At 35.5% G+C, this 23580-nt stretch overlaps 1 protein-coding gene across 5 annotated transcripts in view; it reads left to right on the top strand.

The window, feature by feature from the left end:
• The first annotated feature begins 1407 nt into the window (after positions 1-1407).
• LOC149565925 (uncharacterized) overlaps positions 1408-23580 on the top strand; it is a 44148-nt gene continuing 21975 nt past the window's right edge. For 2 of the 5 annotated variants that reach the window (XR_016362082.1, XM_089819387.1), the window contains exons 1-3: positions 1485-1766; positions 2636-4409; positions 4881-5959. Coding sequence is in view for 4 of the 5 variants with exons in the window: in XM_089819387.1 (XP_089675513.1) it covers positions 2796-4409; positions 4881-5959 (2693 nt within the window). In the remaining variant the exon portion in view is untranslated. Of the gene's footprint in view, positions 1767-1884; positions 1981-2630; positions 4410-4880; positions 5960-23580 lie in introns of all 5 variants that reach the window. The other 3 variants (XM_089819388.1, XM_089819390.1, XM_089819391.1) reach the window with 3 other exon arrangements.

The raw sequence follows: 23580 nt of genomic DNA, 5'->3' as shown, positions 1-23580 counted from the left end.
GCTCCTTGCTACTAGCTAAGAGATAGTAGTATTTAAAAATATTTTGAGCGTATTTTCAAATCATTAGGTCAAGTTCTCTTAGGCTAATCCCATAGTGTGTCAACTTTATGATGAAGGAATTAAGTGAAGACAACACTAACAAATGCTCCTTAATTGTAAATGATCATTCAATTACTATTTGTTATGAGCAAATGATCTTATGATGCTAAATTGATGCTTATTAATTATTTTTAGATATCACAACATAACGATAAACCACATAAAACATGTACGAAGCTCGTCCATGAGAACAAATAAATAAACAAAGAGTGTAACAATTTAATTTGAAAGTTTTAAGTTTAAGAATTGAATTCATATAATAAAATTCAATCTTACACTTATAACACTAACTTAGAATAAGAAAACCATAGAATTAAGATACATAATGCATGTCACACATGAAAAATATTAATAAGCCTTGACATATCTCAAATATATTAAATATAAATATTAAATATAATTATATAATATATATTTACAAATAAATAAATAAAAATGAATGATACAATGAACTAAATTTTATACATGTAATCCTATTCAAACCTTTCCATTAACACCAACCTAAAATTTCAACCAAAAAACCTAAAAACCAACGAAACTCATTGCTAAGTTAAACACAACAACATTTTACAAAACATGGCCACATAGTGGCTAAGTACTTGTCTTTAGTAAAGTAACAATATAATTTAAATTTAGTTTATATATAAGAAAAATGTTTTTCTAAAAAAAAATTATTTAAAATTTTTATTAAAATTTTTAATTAAATTATTTTAATTTTAATCGATATTAAAAAGTAACATGTTAATGATCATACAAATTAGTGAGTTCAAAATGGTAGCTTAATTTGTGAAGTGTAGAAATTAATTTTGATTATATTTTTAAAATAAGATTCAAATTCTTGAAATTATAAACATTAAAAAACCTTAAAAATTAAATGACACTCTTTAATGTCAACTCCTTTAAAAATTATTTGATTTTTCTAATATAACACATCTAATTGATTATTTCTAAAGACCTCAATTCAACTAATTAAAACATAGAAAATTAATATGTAAAAATGGAAAAGTTAAAAAATTGTTAAATAACTTAAAAAAATAATAATTATATGAAAAAATCAAATAAAATGAATTATAATTGGTAGATTGGAAGTTAACATGTTAATATCAAGAATCCATAAAATGTCACAATAGTACTTACCCTATAGACAAGTATTAATAATAATAAAAAGAAAAATTTAAGGACTAATATTCTCCTTGTGTAATACCTCCAAAAATAATTTGACCATTTCAACTTTTGAGAGCAAACTTAGCCGCTAAACAATCCCCTCCAAAAACTTCTAGTAATATCCACCATTTTCGTCCAATCGTGATATAGTCTATGCGAAAAAAACACAAAGTTGGTCATAATTAATTCTAATATCTTAATGTCCAAAATATACATTGAACAGTGCTTTGAATTTTTTAATACAAACTAGAATAAGAATGTACAGTTTCTTAGTCTTCCGCGTAATAACTTTCGTTGAATTATTATGTTTCTACTTATCTATGTTTATCCATAACTGGCGAAATTCCTCAAATTCACTGCGAACGAGAAGAAGAAAATTATACCACGCAGGAGTCGTTCCAGTTTTTTTTTTTTAAAACTACATTGTTACGGAATAAAGTTCTGGGCTACATTTTTTGGCTGGGCCGGCCGGACTTTCAGAGGGCACCGCTGCAACAGCACAGGTTAGGGATGAGGAATTTTATGTGTTCATTTGGTTTTTAAAGGCACTGGATCTCTGTTCTTATTTTTGGATTTTTATTAATGTTCAAACCCTAGTTGAATAAACACCTTGAAATATAGGGTTTTCGCAAAGAAAGTTCTCTGCTAGGAAAACCTGATGGAAAGAAAAAATGCTGAAAAATCGGGCGACTGGAAAATAACACGTTTGGGGCATTTGTGAGAAACTGAACCTTCTTCTTAGGGTTCGTGGATACAATAATACTGCATTTGGATTTTTATGTTAAAAAACACGCCTGGTTGAATGGTTACTTAAAATTTGGCGGTTTATTTTAAGAACTAACGCTTCTTTCGGGTGTTGTGGAAAGAAACTCTTTGTTCAGCAACTGAGGAAACTTTGGGCTGTTTGTAAGAAACATAAATACTTGTGTTTAAATGATTGCTAAAAAGTTTGAGGTTTTTGTGAAAGAGAATCACTTAAAATCGTGCTTGGGGAAATAAAACACATAAAATTGTGGCTGGGAAATGGAGAAGACACTGTAATAATTGAATTTAAGCGTTGCAAATTTTTGAATATGCATGCTGAGCTGTTATAGTCCAAGAATTTTTCATATTTTCTGGAAATAGGAATATAGAAAGTGTAAGTTACAGTTTTAACTAGCTAAAAAATTTCAAATTAGGGTTTTAAATGTGAATTTTAACAAAATGTTCTCATTGGACGCCTGTTACTGCTGAAGAGCTTATTTCTGTTATGTAGTATTCTTCCGGTGAACACAATTTACTTCAAGAAATGCTTTATTTTCTTTGTTTGCGAAGTTCTTTTAACATATATTTTAATCAGTACACAATTGCTGGAAATTTTCTGTAAGTGCAGGGTTTGTGACGGTTTTTAAGGCTTGATAAGCTTTACGGAAGTCAACCAGGCTTGCTTTGAGGTCTAATTTTTAATAACGGTGGATCTGGACAGTGGATGAGAATTGTGGCTTGCATTGTGCTGGGTATTTAGTGGGTTTGACAGATTGAGGAAAAAAATAATGTGTATACTATGTGTTGCTTCGCGGTGGTCACGACGAATTGTGGCCATGCTGCCATGGCTGGTGATTCCTTTGATTGTACTTTGGGCATTCTCTCAACTGTTGCCACCAGCATTTAGGTTTGAGGTAACCTCACCAAGGTTGGCTTGCCTTTTTGTGATTTTTTTCGGTCTTGGTTGGTATGAGATCTTAATGCCTCGTCTTTCAGTGTGGAGAGCACGGAGGGTTGCCCTGATGAGAGAGAGGAAGAGAATTAAGGCGTTAGAGGCAGCAAAATGGCGGAAAGAGGCAACTCGTAGGTGCAGGAACTGTTTGACAGCATATAGAGATCAGAATCCTGGGGGTGGCAGATTTATGTGTACATTTTGTGGTCACATTTCTCGGCGGCCAGTATTGGATATATCCAATGTTGTTCCCGAGGGAGTTGGTACTGGTGCTGCAGGTGCAGCTGGTGAGTTGGGAGGGAAAAATATCAGGTTATGGGATGGAAAGGGTTGGCCAAGTGATTGGTCTAGTAATAGTTCTTGGCTGGGAGTATCCTTTTCAGGACTAGGAAATTTTTGGAGGGACAGGAATTCTCTTTTAATTTTAAGATTTTTAGGTAGTTTCTTGGCTTGCATCAGGTGGGTATGGAGAAGATTATGCAGGGGTGCGTCTTGTGGCGGAGTTGGTGTTCCAAGTACAAGTCGCAAGGTGGGATTGAAGAAGGGCGAAGAGGGATTGGGATCCCAAGAGAACAGAGGAGAAAAAGCACGGAGGAAAGCTGAAGAGAAGAGGCAAGCGAGATTAGAAAAGGAAATGCTGGAAGAGGAGGAGAGAAAACAGAGAGAAGAGGTTGCAAGGCTGGTAGAGGAAAGGAGGAGATTAAGAGATGAGAAGTTGGAAGCTGAAAAAGTGAGTGAGAGAGAGGTGGTGGCTGAAAAGGAACGAGAAAGCAGAAGAGATAAGGAGTCAGAAAGAAGAAGGCAGGAGAAGATGAAGGAGAGGGAGAAAGGTTTGTGTAAAGATAAATATCAAATTGATGCAGAGGAGATAAAGAAGAAGAATTTTAAGGAAAGTGAGAGGAAGTATGAATTAGATAAGAAGGGTGACAAAAATTCTACAGAGGCTGGAAAATTTGTAGAGAATTCCAAAGTGCAATTTGAAACAGGTTACAGAAGCAGTGACAATGCTGTGAAGGGAGGAATTAATGGTTCTGTCAAGGTCAGTGGCTCCCGATATTTTGATTCTCTAAAAGGATCACCCAACACTCCTCCTAAAAGTCCGACTCATATGGTCGATGGATCTTCCTTTTGGGGCAAGAGTCTTCGTGCAGCCTCAAGTTTTGGGATAAAATCTGGTAAACCAGGTAGTTCTGTAGATAAAACCCAGACATCAACTGGTGAGATTCCTATTGTATCAACAGGTCTTCAGTCAAACCAGAACACTAGATCTGCTTGGAACAGAATGGGTTGGGCTTGGGGTAAAAGTAATGGCATTGCTTCCAAGGATGCTTCCAGACAACTACCTAGTGCAGGTGATTCTGCAGGGAACATGCATGGTGGCAATTTTGGAGGGAAGCCTAACATAAATGTTGCAGACAAAAACCCAGGAATAATACTCCAACAACCACCTGTAAGTTTCATGGTATATCTTATGATTATTTTATTTATATTTCATATGCATTGTCTATATTTCAGAATATGGTTAAAATGCACTAAACAGTGAACCATATCATAGTATGATAGAGACTTCAGCACCATTTGGTCATCAGCAGATTTTTTTAAATTTTGGCCAGATTCTTAATCAGAATAACACTAAAAACTTCAAAGTTAAAAAGACAATGAAAACCATGATGCTTAGACACAAGAAACTGTTTATTTAGCATGCAAATGAACCACTAAGCTCTGGCAAATATAATAGGAGACAAGTGGGGCACTAATGTGTTACTTTTTAAAAGTTTCATTTAATTTTTGTTTTAGGATTTTCTCACATATAATTAGACCTTACAGGAGCCCTAGTGATGGCATATTATTTCAGCTTGTCATGAGTTGCTGTTGTTTGGGCCTGATAAAATAAGTTTATTTGGAAAATGACTTTTTGTAGGTGGGATTTGAACTGAAAGCAGTATCAACAGGATCAACTATGAGCAAGCCATGGCACCAATTGTTCTCAAACTCTTCAGATTCTTCCTCTGAATCTTGTTCCACAGATATTGGCGATCAAGGGGATGAACATTCTGAGTCTGGAATGGGAAATATATCTTCCTCATTCGTAGCAACTTCAATGAGTTCCTCTCCTTTCAATAACCATTTTGGATCATCTCCAGCTGTTTCACTTGGGTTAGCAGATGCTACGTCGGTTTTTAGCAATTCGGTATTGGTTTCCGTTTCAGCAGCTGAGCCTATGAACTCATCAGGATTTTTTTCAACTCATAATGATGTGCCTGTCATGTCGTCAACTTCAAGTGAACCTATTTACGCCCCGTCGTATTTGCCTGCTTCTGTGGGCTTACTTGGACCTGTTTCAGAGTCATTGGATAGTTTTTCATTGAACCCTGGAGCAAGATATCCTTCTGACATAGGAAGATCCATTCTTTCATCTGATCGGGTACCTATTGCTGGTCCAATTAACAGACCTGGACCTATCGAGTCTCCTATGTCAAAATTGTTGCCTTCTGGCATTGTTGATGATCTGCACTGTGCTGGAGACCAGCTGCCCACAATTTCAGAGCCTTGGGGTTTGCCATCACTCTCATTTGATCATACCAATTGTGCGTCAGAGCAAGGGAAGTGGCAAATGTGGGAGACACCACAACTTGGTCAGTCTGGAATTGGCTCTCTTCAATCTTTGGAGTGGGAAAAAGATTTGATTAGGCTTGCCCCAGAAAAGGCTGTCCAATCTCCGTTTAAATCAGAAAACCACATTGCTTCTGTTTTCTCTCAACAACCAACCCTTGGAATCCCTGACCAAGGTGCAGATCCAGTATCAAGTAGCAGTAACTTGTGGTTGAACATACCAGCATTTGAATCAGCTGTGAATAGCTGGGAGGGTCACGACTGCCATCAATCGCCTACCATCCATGCAAACAGCATTACTCAAGGGCCAACAGGATTGACATTTGATTCTTCAATTCTTACAAATGGTCACTCCTATGAGCAATCTGCTAACAGTTTTTGGTCCAAGTAAGATTCATTTGTTCTTTTTGATTATTATTGAATAGCATGACATAGAAACTGCCTTTCGCAATATTTTTATTTAAAGCAACTATTTGTAAATTAGCACAGATCGCCATTTTTGATTGAAAAATTATCTTGGTTGTCCAAAATTGACCTATTATTGTTTTATCAATAATTAGTTAAAAAATAGTTGAATACCTTTTTTGAGTGCAGCTTGAATAGAAATTTTTTCAAATAAAGAGATAGTATATTACTGTTGAAGTAAGTAGTAAATTACTAAACTGTTGGCTTTCAAATATCCTAAGATTTCTCACCCATAACTTCCAGCCCATATTACTGACTACTACTTTAGAGGCCCTCTTAAACAATCCTGACTAATGCACACAAAAGGTAGAGCAGCCTAGTCTAAACATGCACAGTAGGTGTAGAAAGGTTTCTAACAACAGTAATATTTTATGATATCATGTGTTCTTTCAGTTTTTATTGGTAACCATAAACATATAATAGAAATAATTGTTAATCTCAATTAATTGCTGGACTCCTAGTACATTTTTTTGACTCCTTGAAGCCTCCAGTGTCCAGAGCCTACAAAGATGCCAGCTGAATGCCCGTGATTCTCCATACCCTTCATCTGCTCTACAGTCGCCTTGCAGCTAGCAATACTTGTCTGTAGCTGTGGATTTTTGTCCTTGAAACCTGCAGTAGAAACAGCTGCAGGTTTTCCTACCAGGTTCCTAAGTGCTGTAGTCATATAACCCTCAGAATGAGTGATTTCCTTGTCGTCCCCCTTCCTTGCCAGTGCTTTCTGTCAGTTAAGTTACCAAACAAACCTCATTTTGCCGATGATGACCACTGGTGTGTACAACAATGGGAATAAATCCAATTGCAACAACACTCATTTTAAGTTACAACTACTTAACTGGCCGACTTTTCTGCTTTAACAGGAGGACCATTAAATGGAGGAGCTACTTCTAACTACTGACAGAGTCTCAAGTGAAACTCTGGATCCAAATGTGGACATACCTGCTTCCATCTCCAGAGGCAGGAAGCTCGCATTGGTAACTAAGGAAAATAATAATGAATAACACCCACTCTATCTCCCTCTGAACAAAACAGAATACTGAATAGGAGTAATAATTAACAATCACATTATATGTCTCAAAGCACTCCTACAGCAACAATGTGCGTAAGACAATGATCTCAGAATGATCTCATCAACCAGTGAGAATGATAATAATGATGACGGCAGAATGCTTAGTCTTTCATGACCAAGGAAGAGATAGCTGTTACATAAATGAGGCGACGTTTTAGTTTAGAAACTGGGTGACTCTTCATATTCCTTTATTCAAAGAATAAACATAAGGTCATCACTTTGAGCACATAATGGAAGAAATGAAGGATTGTGGCTCTTCAATGATGGCAGAGATTCTTCAAATGCTGCCTTAATTCTTCACATTGATGAATTGATCAGCCTAGTCTACGTTACTCGATCATAATAAAATAATAAGAGTAGATGGCAGCAGAGAGTGATCATCAAATTTACACAAGCAGAATGCTGATATTACAGATAATTGGATAGCTCCTGCAACTACCAATCATTAACAAAGTGCAAATAATAAAAGATGTTCACTGGATAAAAAAGTGCAGACTTCTTTCAAGGGCTTTCACCTCAAGTTTCTTTGTCGTAGAGAAAAATGCATTACAAGAGTGTTTACCTCAAATTTTTCTCTCTCATAGGAAAATGCATTATTGGCAAGAAGCAAGAACCACTGATGTTAGACTTTCTCCCAGCAAGAGCATCATCCTCCACAATACCAAAGCTAATCTTGAGTAAATATTAACTTCACTCTGGAAAGTGGCTTGGTGAGAATGTTAGCTGTCTGCTCATTGGTACAAATATACTTAGGTTGAATTGCTTTCTTTTGAATCATATCTCTTAAATAATGATATTTAATACCCACATGTTTGGTTCTATTATGAAATACTAGATTAACAGAAAGCTTTGCACAACTTTGTTTATCACAGTGAATCACAGTTGGTTTCAAGGTTTCTCCAAATAGTTCAGCAATAAGCTCTTGAAGCCACATGGCTTTTAGAGCTGCCACACAGGCTGCAATATATTTAGCTTTTACTGTACTTTGAGTCACACATGACTGTTTCATGCTCCTTTAAGAAATCATAGCATAATCTAAGCTGAAACAACACCTAGGGGTACTTTTCCTATTACGCACAACCTGACCCAATTAGAATCAGAAAAGCCTTGCAATTCCACATCTTTACTAGATGTATATTTCAGATCATATCCTACAGTACCACACAAATTTTTCAATTTATGGTTTTTGCTGCAACAAAATGAATCTGTCTAGGCTGCAACATGAATTGGCTGAGAATGCTTAACATCATGACAAATATCTGGTCTAGTATTGAGCAGATACTAAGTTGCTGAGTTGGGAATGGGAAAGGGTACACTGTATGGATATGTGGGTATGAAACATTGGTATGACATAAACTGTTTTAGGGGGGTAGGGTACATTTTTGGTATGTCAATACACACGTTCATAAATATGCAGCAAAAAAATATTATTAAGTTTAGAATGTTGTATACCAATACATATGCTAAACAAAACAATTACAAAATTCAAAATTTGAAAATAATCATTCAAATTTACATTTAGGTTTCTGTATCAAAAAGATAAATCCAAAATCTCATGATAGATAAGTTCAAAGTTCGCTAATCAATGGTCTAGGCATAAAAATATCTAAAAGATCAAACTAGAATCACTAAACAGTTTGACATTTAAAAATACAAATCCCAGATGTGTACCCATAGGAGATCTGTTTCAGAATTCAATTCAGGTATGTTTCATACCTGAAATCGCTTGGAAAAGTCCCATGATTCAGCAGCTTAGATTAGATACATCAATGAACCAATCAATTGTTTGTACATGGCATGATTTACTAAATTTGAACTGGCTGCACATTCATGCAGCATTTTCAAATTTGATTCCATAGGTGTTGTCATGGACTTGCAATCAAGCATACCAAATCTCTTCCCTTGACTCAGAATAATTGCATCAGGCCTTTGCCACACTTCTAGTCGTAGAAAGTAATGCATAAAACCGAGGTCCTTCATCTCAAATTGAGAAGTTAAATCTTTCTTACATTTGACACTGAGATTATCTACCCCTGTGAGAAATAAATCATCAACATAAAGAACTAAAATTAAAGCTTTATCATAAATTACCTTGATCTACATCATTCTTGGAGAATCCTGTGCTCAATAAGTATTGAAATCCTTTCATACCATGCACATAGTGCTTGCTAAAGGCCCTATAAGGCCCTATAAGGCCTTTTTCAATCTGCATACATGAGATTTCTTCCCATGAATTATAAAACCGTTTGGCTGTTAAATAAACACCTCTTCTTCAATCACACCATTAAGAAATGCAGTCTTTACGTCCATTTCATGTAATTTTCATTCTTTAACTATTGCAAAAACAATGATAGTTCTGATAGAAGTATACTGAGCTACAAGAGCAAATGTCTACTCATAATCTATACCTTCCTTTTGAGAGAACTCTCTTGCCACAAATCTTGTTTAATATTTTTCAATATTCCCATCAACTGCATGCTTGATTTTGAACAACCACTTAGAAGATACAACTGATTTTCTTTAAGCCTAAGAACAACATCTCAAACATCATTCTTGATGATGGATTGATATTCTTCCATCATAGCATCTCTCCATATTTGTTGATTTGATGCCTCCTCAAAACGTGGAGGTTCAGACTCAATGATGTGACTCATTAGTGCAACATAACGTGGAAACTTATGTGGTCTCTTTCTTTCTCTAAAGGTGCGATGCGGAGCTGCATACTTTTCAGCCTCTTGCATAGTATGTCTAGCCAACAAAAGTCTCTTTCTATCTAATGAAGCATTACTTGGTCCATTGGTTGGTTCTATGGGATCAACTGGATGAATAGATTCTTCTAATTCAGTAGACTCCCTTTGAATCTCAGAAGGAGAATCAGGAGCAGCAATGTCCATATCTCGAGTTGTCTCTTGTTCTTCTCTATCTATCTCCATGGAATATCCCTTTGATCTTTTGAAAGCTACATCTTCCTCAAACAATACATCCTTGCTGATTTCAATATGTATTTGTCCTGGAATGTAAATTTTGTAGGCTTTAGAAGACTCACTATAACATGAATGTAGATATGACATCCAAAAATTCTCAAACGACTAACTTTAGGTTTAATACTTGCGAATGCCTCAAGGAGTCATTATCCAAAACTCGATGTGGACTTTGATTCTGAATATAAACAGTTGTTTTGAAAGTTCCATCCAAAGAAAAGTTTGCAAATTTTGATCATGAATCATATCTTTTGCTGCCTCAACAAAGGATCTATTCTTTCTTTCTGGAACTTCATTTTGTTGTGGGTTATATGGATCACAAACCTCCCTCTTGATCCCTTCCTCAATACCAATGTTTTGAAAAACTCCATAAATATATTCCCCTCCATTATTTGATCTTTAAAATTTTGATCTTGTTTTCAGATATATTCTTAATTTGAGCTTTGGACTCTTTAAATCTAGAAAGCACTTCATCAGACTCCACAGATTTCAAGAAATAAATCTAGGTCTTACGTGAAAAGCCATCAATTAAAATCACGCACTACCAAAAATCACTCAAAATGCAACAAAAATCAGAATGAATCAGATCTAAAATATCTTTTGCTCTTTCACTATTGTGATAAGGACCTTTAACATTCTTAGCTAGAGGACAACCTTTGCAAATGCCGTCATGCTCTTGATTAAACTTTGGTAAGACCAAAAACCATTTTCTCCATGGAAGAAAGAGTTCTGAAATTTAAGTGAGCAAATCTCCTATGCCAAGCTCACTTGTAGTGATGGAATCATGTGCTAAAGCCTGAATAGGAGAAATCGAAAGTCTATAAGGCTGTCTTGATGGACACCGATTTCACAAGTTGTTTTAATGCTAGTGTTTTTCTTCTGTGCAAGCACTTTATCTTCAGCAAATGCAATTTGATACTCTTTGCCCTCCAACACTGAAAATTGAATTTGGATTTCTCTTGATTCCTGAAGCAAATAAGATATCACTCAAATAAAAAGGGATGATGTAATCTAGGTGAAAAGTAGTAGTCCTAGCACCTTTCACTGAATAACAATCATTATCACCAATAATTACTTGCAAACAAGTTTTATTTTTCTACCAAGTTAGCAGGTTGCCCTCGGTATACCGTAATATGGCGCGAAGCACCATTATCAATTAACCTAGTCTTCCAATCAGTTAGAACATTGCTTGAAACTTGAAAGAGCTGAGATAATTAAAAATCCCTTTGACGTGTCAGTAGATTCTTTATGAGGTGAAGTATCAGCAACATTTGCAGCAGCAGCATGATGTTTTGGTCTTGTTCAACAATCTCCAGCAAAGTGATCATACTTTTCACATTTGAAACATTGAATTCTAGAGAGATCCTTTTTCTTCTTTGGTTCAGGAGCTGAATCTGAAATCCTATCTCTATTTCTCTTGAAGTTTCCTTTTCTTCCTTTCCTTTAGACATTTGAGGGCAAGGACATGATCTTCTTCGTGATGAGATATATGTCCATTGCCTCTTGCTTCTAATCTGAGTTCCTCTTGAATAAACGACTCCCAAGAATGAGGGAGACCATTCATGGCCAACATAACCAGGTCCTTATCTTCAATTGAATCTGTGAGCTGATCTTTCAATTCTGTAATCTTCATGAAGAAGGAGATAACTAGTTCTTCTCTAGCCATTTTTATAAAGAGAAGCTGACGTCTCAAGGACAGAGCTCTGCTGGTGTTGTTGAATTCATACAAGCTGAAAAGTTTCGCAAACATTTCTTTAGTTGAATTCAACCTGGATATAATGGGCACAAGATGATCCTTTACATAATCAATGAGTAGCTTTCTTGCCGTAATGCTATTCTTCCTCCATTGAGCTTTCTTAGTATCTTCAGTTGGCTTAGGTTCATCAGTATTCACATAGTTAAGAAGATCGTTTTCTTCCAATGCAATGAGAACTCTAAATTTCCATGATGTGAAATTCTATGCACCATCCAGCCTATCTTCGCTATTAAATAAAGACAGCAAGGATAAAGATTAACTAGTGCCATAGCAATTAATAATTACACAAGGCAGCAACCTATGTCACAAGATTCGCCAAACTTTCAGCTACAAATTCGAAATTTGGCGAATTTGAAAAAAAATTAAAAAATTTGTTAAAATTCGTATGAAGTTCGTCGGAGTCTGTTGAGGAGGAATTTTTACGGCTGCAGCTAGTTGAAAATGAAACGTCTATGGCTGCGGCTAGGGCAAAAGAGATTTGCAGTGGTCTGAATGTGTCCGCTAAATAATGAGATATTATGGTCATGGCATGTTGGTAGTAACGTGTCCACCTAAATTTCTAGGGCATAAGAGATTCCTCTGCTATTACGATCTGGACATCCCCTGTCTAGAGCATTTCAATTTGGACTGCTACAATGCAGACAACCAGCATCATATGATGCTCGAAAGTCACATGCCATTCGTGATATTCGTGTTTGTTCAATCCACTTTGGAGCATGCCAAGTCATTTAAAGTCAACAATGATTTTATATATTTATATTGTAAATATTAAAAGAATCGCATGTTTTAACATTGGTTTTTAAATAGAATAAAAATTTGGTATTTTATTTATTTTTTAATGTTATTATGTTTTTTACTAATAATATTATAGTGTTCTTATTTTCTGTTTTGTATTTGAAAAAAAGAATTTGATATATTTTTATTTTTTATAGTTAAAATTTTAAATTTTTTTCAAAATAAAATTTAGTGACTATTTATTTCATTTCAAATTTATAATGTTTTGAAGTATTAAACTATTTTGAATTTTATTGAATATATTATTATATATTCTAAAAATTAAATTTATATTAGGCAAATTTAATGTCGATTTTTTTTCAATGTTTTTACCATGCTGAACTTTATCCGAATTTGATTGTTGCCGAACTCGAACTCAAATTCGAACCTTGTGACTTAGGCAGCAACTATAATTCTGGCGATTTAATTTGTAAACTGTTAAGGAATGTAGGATCTTTGATAGAGTAACAGAATGAGTAACACAATGTTCTTTGACTGAGGTTCTGATATGTAATTTATATGTATCAAACTGCTATGCACTGTGACTGTTTTGAACTATACCAAATACTCAAAACTTACATCAAAATTGATACGATAATCTTCAGACAATATTGTAATATAATTCAAGGTATATAACTTGGATCAAATGCAGATTATAGTTATGTATTTCGCTGCTGTAGATACTAATTATGTCGTATATTGATAATGTTCTCTCACAGCAAATACACACAGTATGTATAAAGAAACAAAGAGTCATGCCCATGTAGGGACATGACTCTACGTGGAACAAGTACCACGTAGGGTCATGTCCCTATGTGGACATGGAAAGTCATCCTTATTAACACCGATTCAATCAGAACAATAATCCAATGATCGGGGTCATAACAAGCCAACATAATATGACTTTCGGTGGTTTATGATGCCATGATAACTAAATGGAGAGGAGCCCGATAATTGTAAAAGTATTATATATATATATATATATATATATATATATATATATATATATATATATATATATATATATATATATATATATATATGGCTCTTATGAAACATATATCAACTCTTGTCAAGAATATGAGAATTATCAGAATTTTGAATGAGTATATATATATATATATATATAAGAATGAGAAACATAGATACATATACTTAGTCTACTTCACTTATACTGAAGCTACACTTTAACACTCCCTATTAGCAAGGGAGAAGTGAAATATCAATCATATCTCATGAAACTTAACAAGATATCAATATTAATGATATCCATACAAATAACAAATTATCTGACTTTAACATTCTGAAATAGTGACTTGTCAAATAACCATAATCACGATGTTATGAACACTATCATAACATGTATTATGATCTCTGGCATTCTGGATTAATAATTAGAGTGATCATAATATGTTTGTTATCAACGACTTTTGTCATATTTGGAACAATAACATAAACAGTCATGATAACAGGCCTATCATTTGTAAGATTGTCACCTTACAATGATTACCTTCTGAATATGTCTATGAAATGTCGTCATCTTTCATTACATATCTAATGCAACTATTCAATTAGAAGCATTACACACAGGTAAAAGTTGAAACTTAAGTTCAATATTTAAAATTACAATTTGATCATACAAAGTTTTCCTCTGAAATATTCCAATTTAACCTTGGCAAGTGGTTTGGTAAGAATATCCGCTATTTGCTCATTTGTAATTATGTAAACCAACTTGAGAACATTTCGATATATCATATCTCTGATTCAATATGCTTATATTGAAGAGAAAAATTGAATTTATAGATAACTGATTTATCTTTTAGGTTGTATCATGAACTTTGGAAATGTATCACTCTCCCTCTAATTCCTCACTATGGGTTTCTCATTTAAATTTATCCACTTTATCTATTTGTCCAACAACTTAAATACAAAATTTTCATCATTTTCATTGTTAACATCCACTAGGGCTGCTTGAATTTTCTTCCGTTCTGGACAGACTTTATGAGTGTGACCGAATTTGTCACATTTGAAGCATTGTACTTTGGACCAATCTCTTTTCTTGTATGATTTGTTGAATTACTTGTTGTTTTGATGAATTCTCTTCTTTTTCCCTTATTATTGGTACTGATTTGAAGAGCTTGAATTTCTCCCTCTTGAATTGAAATGATTCCTCTTGTAATTAAGCATTTGTTTACGAGTAGTTCAAACTTAGGAAGTTCAGTTCGAGAACTTAGTCCATGAATAAATGTCTCCCAAGATAGTGGTAGTTCTTTAAGGGCTATAATGCTGAGTTCCTTGTCATCTACTTGGCTTCCAATAGTCTCAAGTTGGTCTTTTAATTCAGAAATTCTTAAGAAATAAGACGTAATTGATCCTCCATTGTTCATTTTGATATATAGGAGATCTGCAATCTGCTAGCATTGTTAATTTAAAAAGTATTCTTAATGGTAGAATACATCTCAAAAGCTGTTGAAAGACTAGATATAGAGGGGAGAATGTGATCCTTCACAGAATCTATAATAATTTTCATGGCCTTGTTGTTGTGCCTCTTCCATATTGTTTTATCTAGATCATTATCTGGAATTGATTTATTTGACTCTATATAATCTTCTAATTACATTTCTCGTCGTAGAATTATAGCTCGAATTTTCCATGATGAAAAATTTAATGCTCCTTCAAGTCTATCCTCTAGCCTTGCATGATTCACCATTCAGAATTTAGAAATCTGATTTAATAACTCTGAAATTGATAACTCTGAGATCAATAATTCTGAGATCGAATTTCTCTATCAGGCTGGCTCTGATACCATGTTTAGGAATGTAGGATCTTTGATAGAGTAGCAGAATGAGTAATGCAATGTTCTTTGACTGAGGTTCTGATATATAATTTATATGTATCAAACTGCTATGCACTGTGACTGTTTTGAACTATACCAAACACTCAAAACTTATATCAAAATTAATATGATAATCTTCAGACAATATTGTGATATAATTCAAGGTATATAACTTGGATCAAATGCAGATTATAGTTATGTATTTCGCTACTGTAGATACTAATTATGCCGTATATTGATAATGTTCACTCTCAGCGGGTACACACAGTATATATAAAGAAACAAAGAGTCATGCCCATGTAGGGACATGACTCTATGTGGTACAAGTACCACGTAGGGTCATGTCCCTACATGGACATGGAAAGTCATCCTTATTAACACCGATTCAATCAGCACGATAATCCAATGATCGGAGGTCATAACAAGTCAACATAATATGACTTCCAGTGGTTTATGATGCCATGATAACTAAATGGAGAAGAGCCTGATAATTGTAGAAGTATGATATCAAGAATTCTATATATATATATCTTATGAAACATATATCAACTCTTATCAAGAATATGAGAATTATCAGAATTTTGAATGAGTTCTTATATATATATATATAAGAAGGAGAAACATAGATACATATACTTAGTGTACTTCACATCTACCGAAGCTACACCTTAAAATAAACAATGGGGAGCAATGGTAATTAATTAATAATTGTTTATTCATCAGTGATCAGAATGAAGGGATGCAACCCTTTTAAAAGATCATTATTGATGATAGGGTGTGACCTATGCAAAAAGCAATATAAAAAGAGATTATCTTCATTTGAGGAGGGCATCAAGCAATCAGAGAACTTCAAGAAAGAAAAAGACAAGTCAGTGTTACAGAAGAGATCTGCAATCGGTAATAACATAGCAGAAAACCAAGATGAGGTTCTCTTTCAGAATCATTAAGGTGAATTTAAAAGAAAATATTTTTATTATTTTAGAAAAATATATAATTATGATATAATGCAGTTATCACTCCATGTTGGAATTACTGTTTCAGGGCAGAAAGGGCACACCATATCCTCTCAAGTACCAAGTATTTACTAATTATTCGGGCACTAATAATAATTTCCCTTCCCCATCTAATTGTTGAAACACCTGAAGGTATGACTTGCTGCCCCACTGCCTTTATCAAGCAGGATTGATATAAAGCCTTATGGATTTAAATGTTAAAGAATAGCTCCATCTCTTGAGCCACCTCACTGAGACACTGTACAATTCTATAGGGACTGCAGAAATTGCATTTTATTTTTTCAACCCACATTTCCCTAAAGTATACTTACAATAGGGCTGCAAGCAAAGGAAAACCATATCTCCTACCACAAAATGTAGCTCCCTGCAATGCCTACCAGTAGAAATCCTTTAATGATTTTGTGATATGCTGAAGCTGATAATGCAAACCTTTTAGAACCTTCCTACTTTACCAATAAACTGTCCTGTTGTGTGGGATCTGTCTCTGGAATTGTTTTTAAACCTTGGTACATCATATACTTCCCAAACTACAACCATTGCATTCATGTTGATTGGTGATCAATCAAAGAACTCCTATAGTACTCTTCAACCCATCTGCACTCTATCTCTATTTGTCCATCCATTTGGAGATAATAATTGGTCCTAGGAATTGATTCTGTTTCCATCAACTTGTATAATCTTTGCTATAAATCATTCATGGAGTCTGCATGCTTATCATTGACCACAGTATGGGGTAATCTACGTGATTGAAATATCTTCTTGAATAAAATATGTGCTACTTGTGGTTCCTTGAACTCACCGGGAATGGATTATAAGTGTGCAATTCTCATCACGCAATCAATTAATACAATCGCTTTTGTGCAGTGATTGTACCCTATTAATCCTGTATCTGCTGGGTCTTTGTCATACTTTGGTAGTTTTCCTTCCACTTCAAATTTATGAGGCGACAGCTTATAGTTCAGGTCTTTTGGACAGTGCATTTGTTACCTTATTGTTCTTTCCCTTGACATATATGATGTCAAAATCATTGGCCTTCAATATGCTTAGCCATTTTCGCTCTCTGCTGAGCTTGTGCAGGATAAATGATGAAATCGCAAGTTGTGGTCCATATGAACTATAAAATGTGTACAAACTAATTATCGTCTGAGTTTTTCCACTGGATTGACGACATCCAAAATTTCTTGATCATATATACTTCTAGAGAAACAATGTATTTTTATGAATTTTGACTCTTGACCTATATGGGTTGTTCTTTTTACATAAGAACAATCCATTGATTTTTTCCTGAAGTATCACACTCCAGCACAAAAAAGTAATGAAAAGAAATTAAGGTGTGCAAAACTAGAATTAGTGTACGTTACCTTCTTTATTTGATCAAATGCCCATTGTGATGCTGTGGACCAATGCAAGGCAGCTGTCTTGGTCAATTTGGTCAAGGTGATGATAGTTGTTAGAATCTTGTAATGAATTTTTTGTAGTCATAACTGTTTAGTGTCTTTGAAATATGCCTTTCTTGGATGGATTACATTTTGGTTCGCTCCATCTATGTACTGGCCGTGCTGATTATGCTATAGGTGCATAATTTTCTGCATTCCAATCCCATGTTACATTTCTTGGCAAAGGTGTGTTCGTGTAGAATAGGAAGCACTATATCGAGGTGTTTCATGTATTCCTCCCATTTCTGGTAGTAAATTAGGATGTTTTAAAATACTACTGATATGAATTTTCTCAAATAAGTTCTGAAATTTACTCTCATCACCGAATGGGAAGGTGGATGCTGTATGAGGAAGCCTGAAGGCATCATAAAAAACTCAAAAGTGGACAAAATGGCATTGAAAGGTACTTAAAGTGTGTCTTCAGATTTAAGTTCTTAACACTTATTTGGTGATACCCATAGACAACAAATCATTTTTGGTGAAATATGGTGGCCCATGTGACTCATCAAGCAACTTGTCCATATGGAGTATTGGATATTTGTTCTTGTTTATTTTCTTATTTAGAACCTTGCAAGCTATATACATCCACATCTGATAAAGGGTGCTCCCGTTAATACCATAAACACGTAACAAAAACAAAGAAACAATAGCAAATGCGAGAACAAATATGAACTTCTTATTTGTGCTGTAAATGCGGAATTACAGAATTCATAATTACAATATGCTAACCCACATGGGCGCTTTCATTACAGTAATTTGCAAGACTAAGTTGCGAACTATCACCTAGAGCTGTCCTAGACAATATTTGGTCTTTTCTTAAATAGACAATTTTATGCCACCTGGGAAGGTTATAGATATTGAAACTTAATACCTAGGGCCGATAGACCCTAACAATACATATAGAGTCGGCCAAATACATCTTTGACATTTATTTTAGGAATTTTGGGTAGCCCAACTTTTGAAGGCCATAACTCTTGACCCGTTGCTCCGATTGGCTATTATAACAACTTCTTGGAAAGGCCAGCTCGTGATCTACAGGCTTGGAATGGTGCTCGCGCCCATGTGTCAAGTTTTCGGACCTAATCCGGGCACACTTAAGCCTTCAACAGTGAGCTTGAAGATTTTTTTGCAAATTTTTTCACTGAAAATCCACGATAACTTCTCCAATACATATGCTAGAGCAATGAGATTTTTATGGTAGGCTTATAACTCTAAAATAAACCTTCATGTAGAAAATGAGAACATTCCAAGCGTGTATGACAAACTTACTAAAAATAACAGGTTCTCATAAGTAGTAACCACCCTATCTACTAGTCCTCATTAAAATAGGAAAGCCTGAAATGAAAATAGTTTTGGGTGATGCAAGATTGCTCTTACACCCAGGATGCTCCTACATTAGACACCCGAGGTAATTTGAGAAGTGATCTCGTCACATCTTAGGTGTTCAGAGAAAAACCAAGATGGTTAACCTCCTCCCTTGCTAGCCATGATGAATCCTCTACTGGCCTCCCTTTCCATTTGACTAGGTATTCCTCATAACTCTGTTTCTTGTACTAATGCCAACATGACTGTCCAATATTTCCTTAATCTCCTTTCTAGCAGAACTATTTGCTGGAATACTCCACTGCGCTTCTGCAACTTCATCGCCATCACCTCCTTCATAATACTCTGTCAAATTTGAAATGTTAAATACTGGTGAAATATTCAATTCAGCAGGCAACTCCACTTCATACGCATTTCCAGAATCATACCTTTTCACTCTCTTGCATGGTCCAAACTTCTTCATCTTCAGTTTATTATATGTACCCACTGGAAAACGCTCCTTTCTCAAATGAACCATGCCTTCATCTCCAATCTGAAATTCCTTATACCTCTTTTTCACATCTGCCTTAGCTTTATACTGTGTATTCATCTTTATGATGTGCTTCCTTACCTCATCATAGATGTTCTTCAAATGCTCAGCAAATTCTTCTGCTTCAACACTACTTATCTCTTCTTTACCCAATTGTCGCAATTCAGAAGCATTTCTGGGACTACTCCCATATACAATCTGGAATGTTGATTTACCAGTACTCCTGTTAACATAATTATTATATGCAAATTCCGCCTGTGGTGAAATCATATCCCATCCTTTTGGTTTTATCTCCAACCAAGCATCTCAACAAGTTTCTCAAATTGCAATTTACAACTTCTGTTTGTCCATCAGTCTGTGGATGATGTGACGAACTGAACTTCAAATCCGTCTTCAACTTGTTCCACAATGTATGCTAGAAATACCCAACAAATTTGGTATCTCGTTCTAAAACTATACTTTTTGGAAGACCATGTAGTCTCACTACTTCTCGGAAAAACAACTCTGCTACATGAACAACATAACTAGTCTTCTTGGAAGAAATAAAATGTGCCATCTTTGAAAACATGTCAACCACCACAAAAATAGAATCATGCCCACATTGCGTCCTCGGTAATCCCAGAACAAAATCCATGCTGACATCCTCCCACGGCTTCTCTGGCACAGGTAACGGTTGATACAACCCTATATTTTGTTTCACTCCTTTTGCCATCTAACATACTTTGTAACTCTATACAAAATTCTTCACATCTTGCTGCAATTGTGGGCAAATAATAATTCTCAGCAACCAAAGCTATGGTTTTATCTTTGCTAAAATGTCTAGCCAATCCTCCACTATGCTTCTCCGTGATGAGATTTTCTCTCATTGAGCTTCTGGGAATGCACAATTGGCTACCTTTGAACACCATACTATCTTGGATCATGAAATCCAACCACTTTGTCCTGTCAAGTGTAATAGGTTCTGTACAAGCCTTCCACACTTCACCAAAATTAGGATCATCTGGATACAAAGTACTACGTTCCTTGAACTCAAACACCTCTATCTGCATTTCTGTCAGCAAAAGTTGTCTTCTACTAAGAGCATCTGCAACTCTAATAGACTTCCTACTCCTGTGTTTCAAAACAAATGTATAACTTTGCAAAAACTCAACCCACTTTAAATGCCTTTGGTTCAGTTTTCCTTGACTATTCAAATATTGCAAAGCTTTATGATCAGTATACAAAATAAACTCTTTAGGAAGAAGATTGTGTCTCCACTTCAATGCTTGCACTATAGCATAAAATTCTTGATCATAAGCAAAATATCTTCTTTTTGCATCATTCAACTTCTCACTAAAATAAGCAATAGGTCTACCTTCTTGGCTCAAAACAACTCTTATTGCAGTACCACTAGCATCACAGTCCACTTGAAACACCTTGTTAAAATCAAGAAGTGCTAAAACAGGCTGCTCAGTAACTTTCTGTTTCAACAGATTAAAACTCTTATTTGCTCCTACAGTCCACTTAAATTCTTTCCTATCCCCTCTCATTGTTTCAGTCAAGGGTTCAACAAATACTGCTTCAACCTCTTATAAATTTTTTGTAAAAACTAGCCAGTCCATGAAAAGATCTTACCCCTGTCGCACTCCTTGGAGTAGGCCATTCAAGGATAGCCTTCACTTTCTCTAGGTCCATTTTCAGACCTTCTGCTGAGACTACAAATCCCAGATACACCATCTCCTTTAGAAAATTGTACTTATCAAAAACCTTATCAAAAACCTTGCGAATATGGATCAAATGCTCCTCCAATGTCTTACTAAAAATCAAAATATCATCTAGGTAAACAATGACAATGTTATCCATAAACTCCTTCAGTACCTCATTCATGAGCCTCATGAAAGTGCTTGGTGCATTGGTTAGCCCAAAAGGCATAACTAACCACTCGTACAATCCTTCTTTTGTCTTGAAAGCAGTCTCCCACTCATCACCTTCTCTGATACGAATTTGATGGTACCCACTCTTCAGATCTATCTTTGTAAAATACTCAACTCTACTCAAACAGTCCATAATATCATCCATCCTTGGCAATGGAAATCTGTACTTGATTGTAATCTTATTAATAGCGTGAGAATCTGTGCACATCCTCCATTCTCCATTCTTCTTTGGTGCTAATATGATTGGGTACAACACATGGACTCAGACTCTCTTGAATTAACCCTTTCTGTAACAACTCATGAACTTGCTTGTTCAACTCTTCACTTTTTGCTAGTATCATTTTGTATGCTGCCTTGTATAGCAAACTGGCTCCTGGAACCAAATCCATCTGGTGATTGATCTTCCTCATTGGAGGCAATCTGTTAGGTACATTATCTGATAAAATATCAAAAAACTTTCCCAACATATCTGCAACTTTTGCAAGTACCTCCTCTACTTCTTCTTTACTATCTTTTGGAATTATAACAAAACACATATGCTCACGCTTTATATCCTTGAGAAACTCTTTTACATCAACAAAACATATTCGGGCAGCACTACATACCTTGTCTTCTTTTTCCTTCAATGGCTTCAACTTATGCTTCACTTCATCCTTGGTTAGTGTGTAGGTATTTGCTCGCCCATCATGTACAACATGCCTCTCAAATTGCCATGACCTACCCAACAACATATGACATATGTCCATAGGTATGATATCGCATAGTACCTCATCCTAGTAACTTCCAATCTTGACCTTCGCTGAGTACTGCTCGTTGACCATGACCTCGTGGTCGTCTTGCACTCAAGCAATTTGGTATGGACGCGGGTGCTTCTGTCTCTTCAACTTCAACTTGGTGACCATCGTTTCAAACACTAGATTGTTAGTACTTCCACCATCAATGATCACATCACAACACTTATCTTCACATTTGCACGTTGTGCGAAACAAGCTTCTTCTTTGATCAGGTTCATTCTCACCACTTAGTAGGACTCATCTGATAACTAGGACTTCACCTCTTTCAGCATCTTCAGAATTTGAGGATCTGACATCTTCATCAACATGTGCAACTCTGACCTGCCCTTCTATTCTTCGATCTGTCCTTCCTTGGCGCAAGGTACATTCAAATGCTCTATACCCTTCTTCTCCGCAGTGAAAACATCCACGGAAGCCTCCTCTTCTAGATCCTTGTCCTCTGCCTCTTCCTCTCTGATTTGTATTGTTTTGATCATGGAAACAATTGAAATTGTTTCCCCTCTGGTTCTTACTGCTACTTCTAGCCTCATCCTTGTTCTTTTGATCATGATTACGACCACCATACAATCGTCCGCTAGATCTTTCATGGCGACCTCTTCCACCATTCTTATTGTCAAACTTCTTGCTCAATGTCTCTTCAACTCTTAGGGCAAACCAGTATGCCTCCTTAATACTATTTATTCGAACTAGACTCAACTCATGCCTTAACCCATTAAGATAATGGGCCACTTTCTCCTTATCAGCTTTTGCATGGCCGGTTCTAACAAGAACTCGGTAGAACTCTTTGGTATAGTCCTGAACAAATTTTCTTGCTTGCTTTTACCCTTGCATTTTCTTCAATAGATCAAACTCATAATGCACAGGAATGAATTGTCGCTTCAGTTTAGCTATCATCCGATCCCATTTGGTGATTTTGTCCTTTCCCTTTCTATTTCGCTTCAACTGAACCTCTTGCCACGAGATCTTTGCATGTCCCTTCAGTTTTGCCTAATCCCGATCCACAATATCTTCATACTCAAAGTACTTCTCTAGTTCATTGATCCAATCGATCAGCTCCTCCGGGTTAATATATCCCGAAAATGTGGTAACTTAAAACTTGGGTCTTTTTCCAATCTTGGA

The sequence above is a fragment of the Cupressus sempervirens genome, chromosome 3, assembly GCF_028749045.1.
Source record: "Cupressus sempervirens isolate cs-2001-9-10 chromosome 3, ASM2874904v1, whole genome shotgun sequence".
NCBI lineage: Eukaryota > Viridiplantae > Streptophyta > Pinopsida > Cupressales > Cupressaceae > Cupressus > Cupressus sempervirens.
This window is presented reverse-complemented; position numbering and strand designations above follow the sequence as displayed.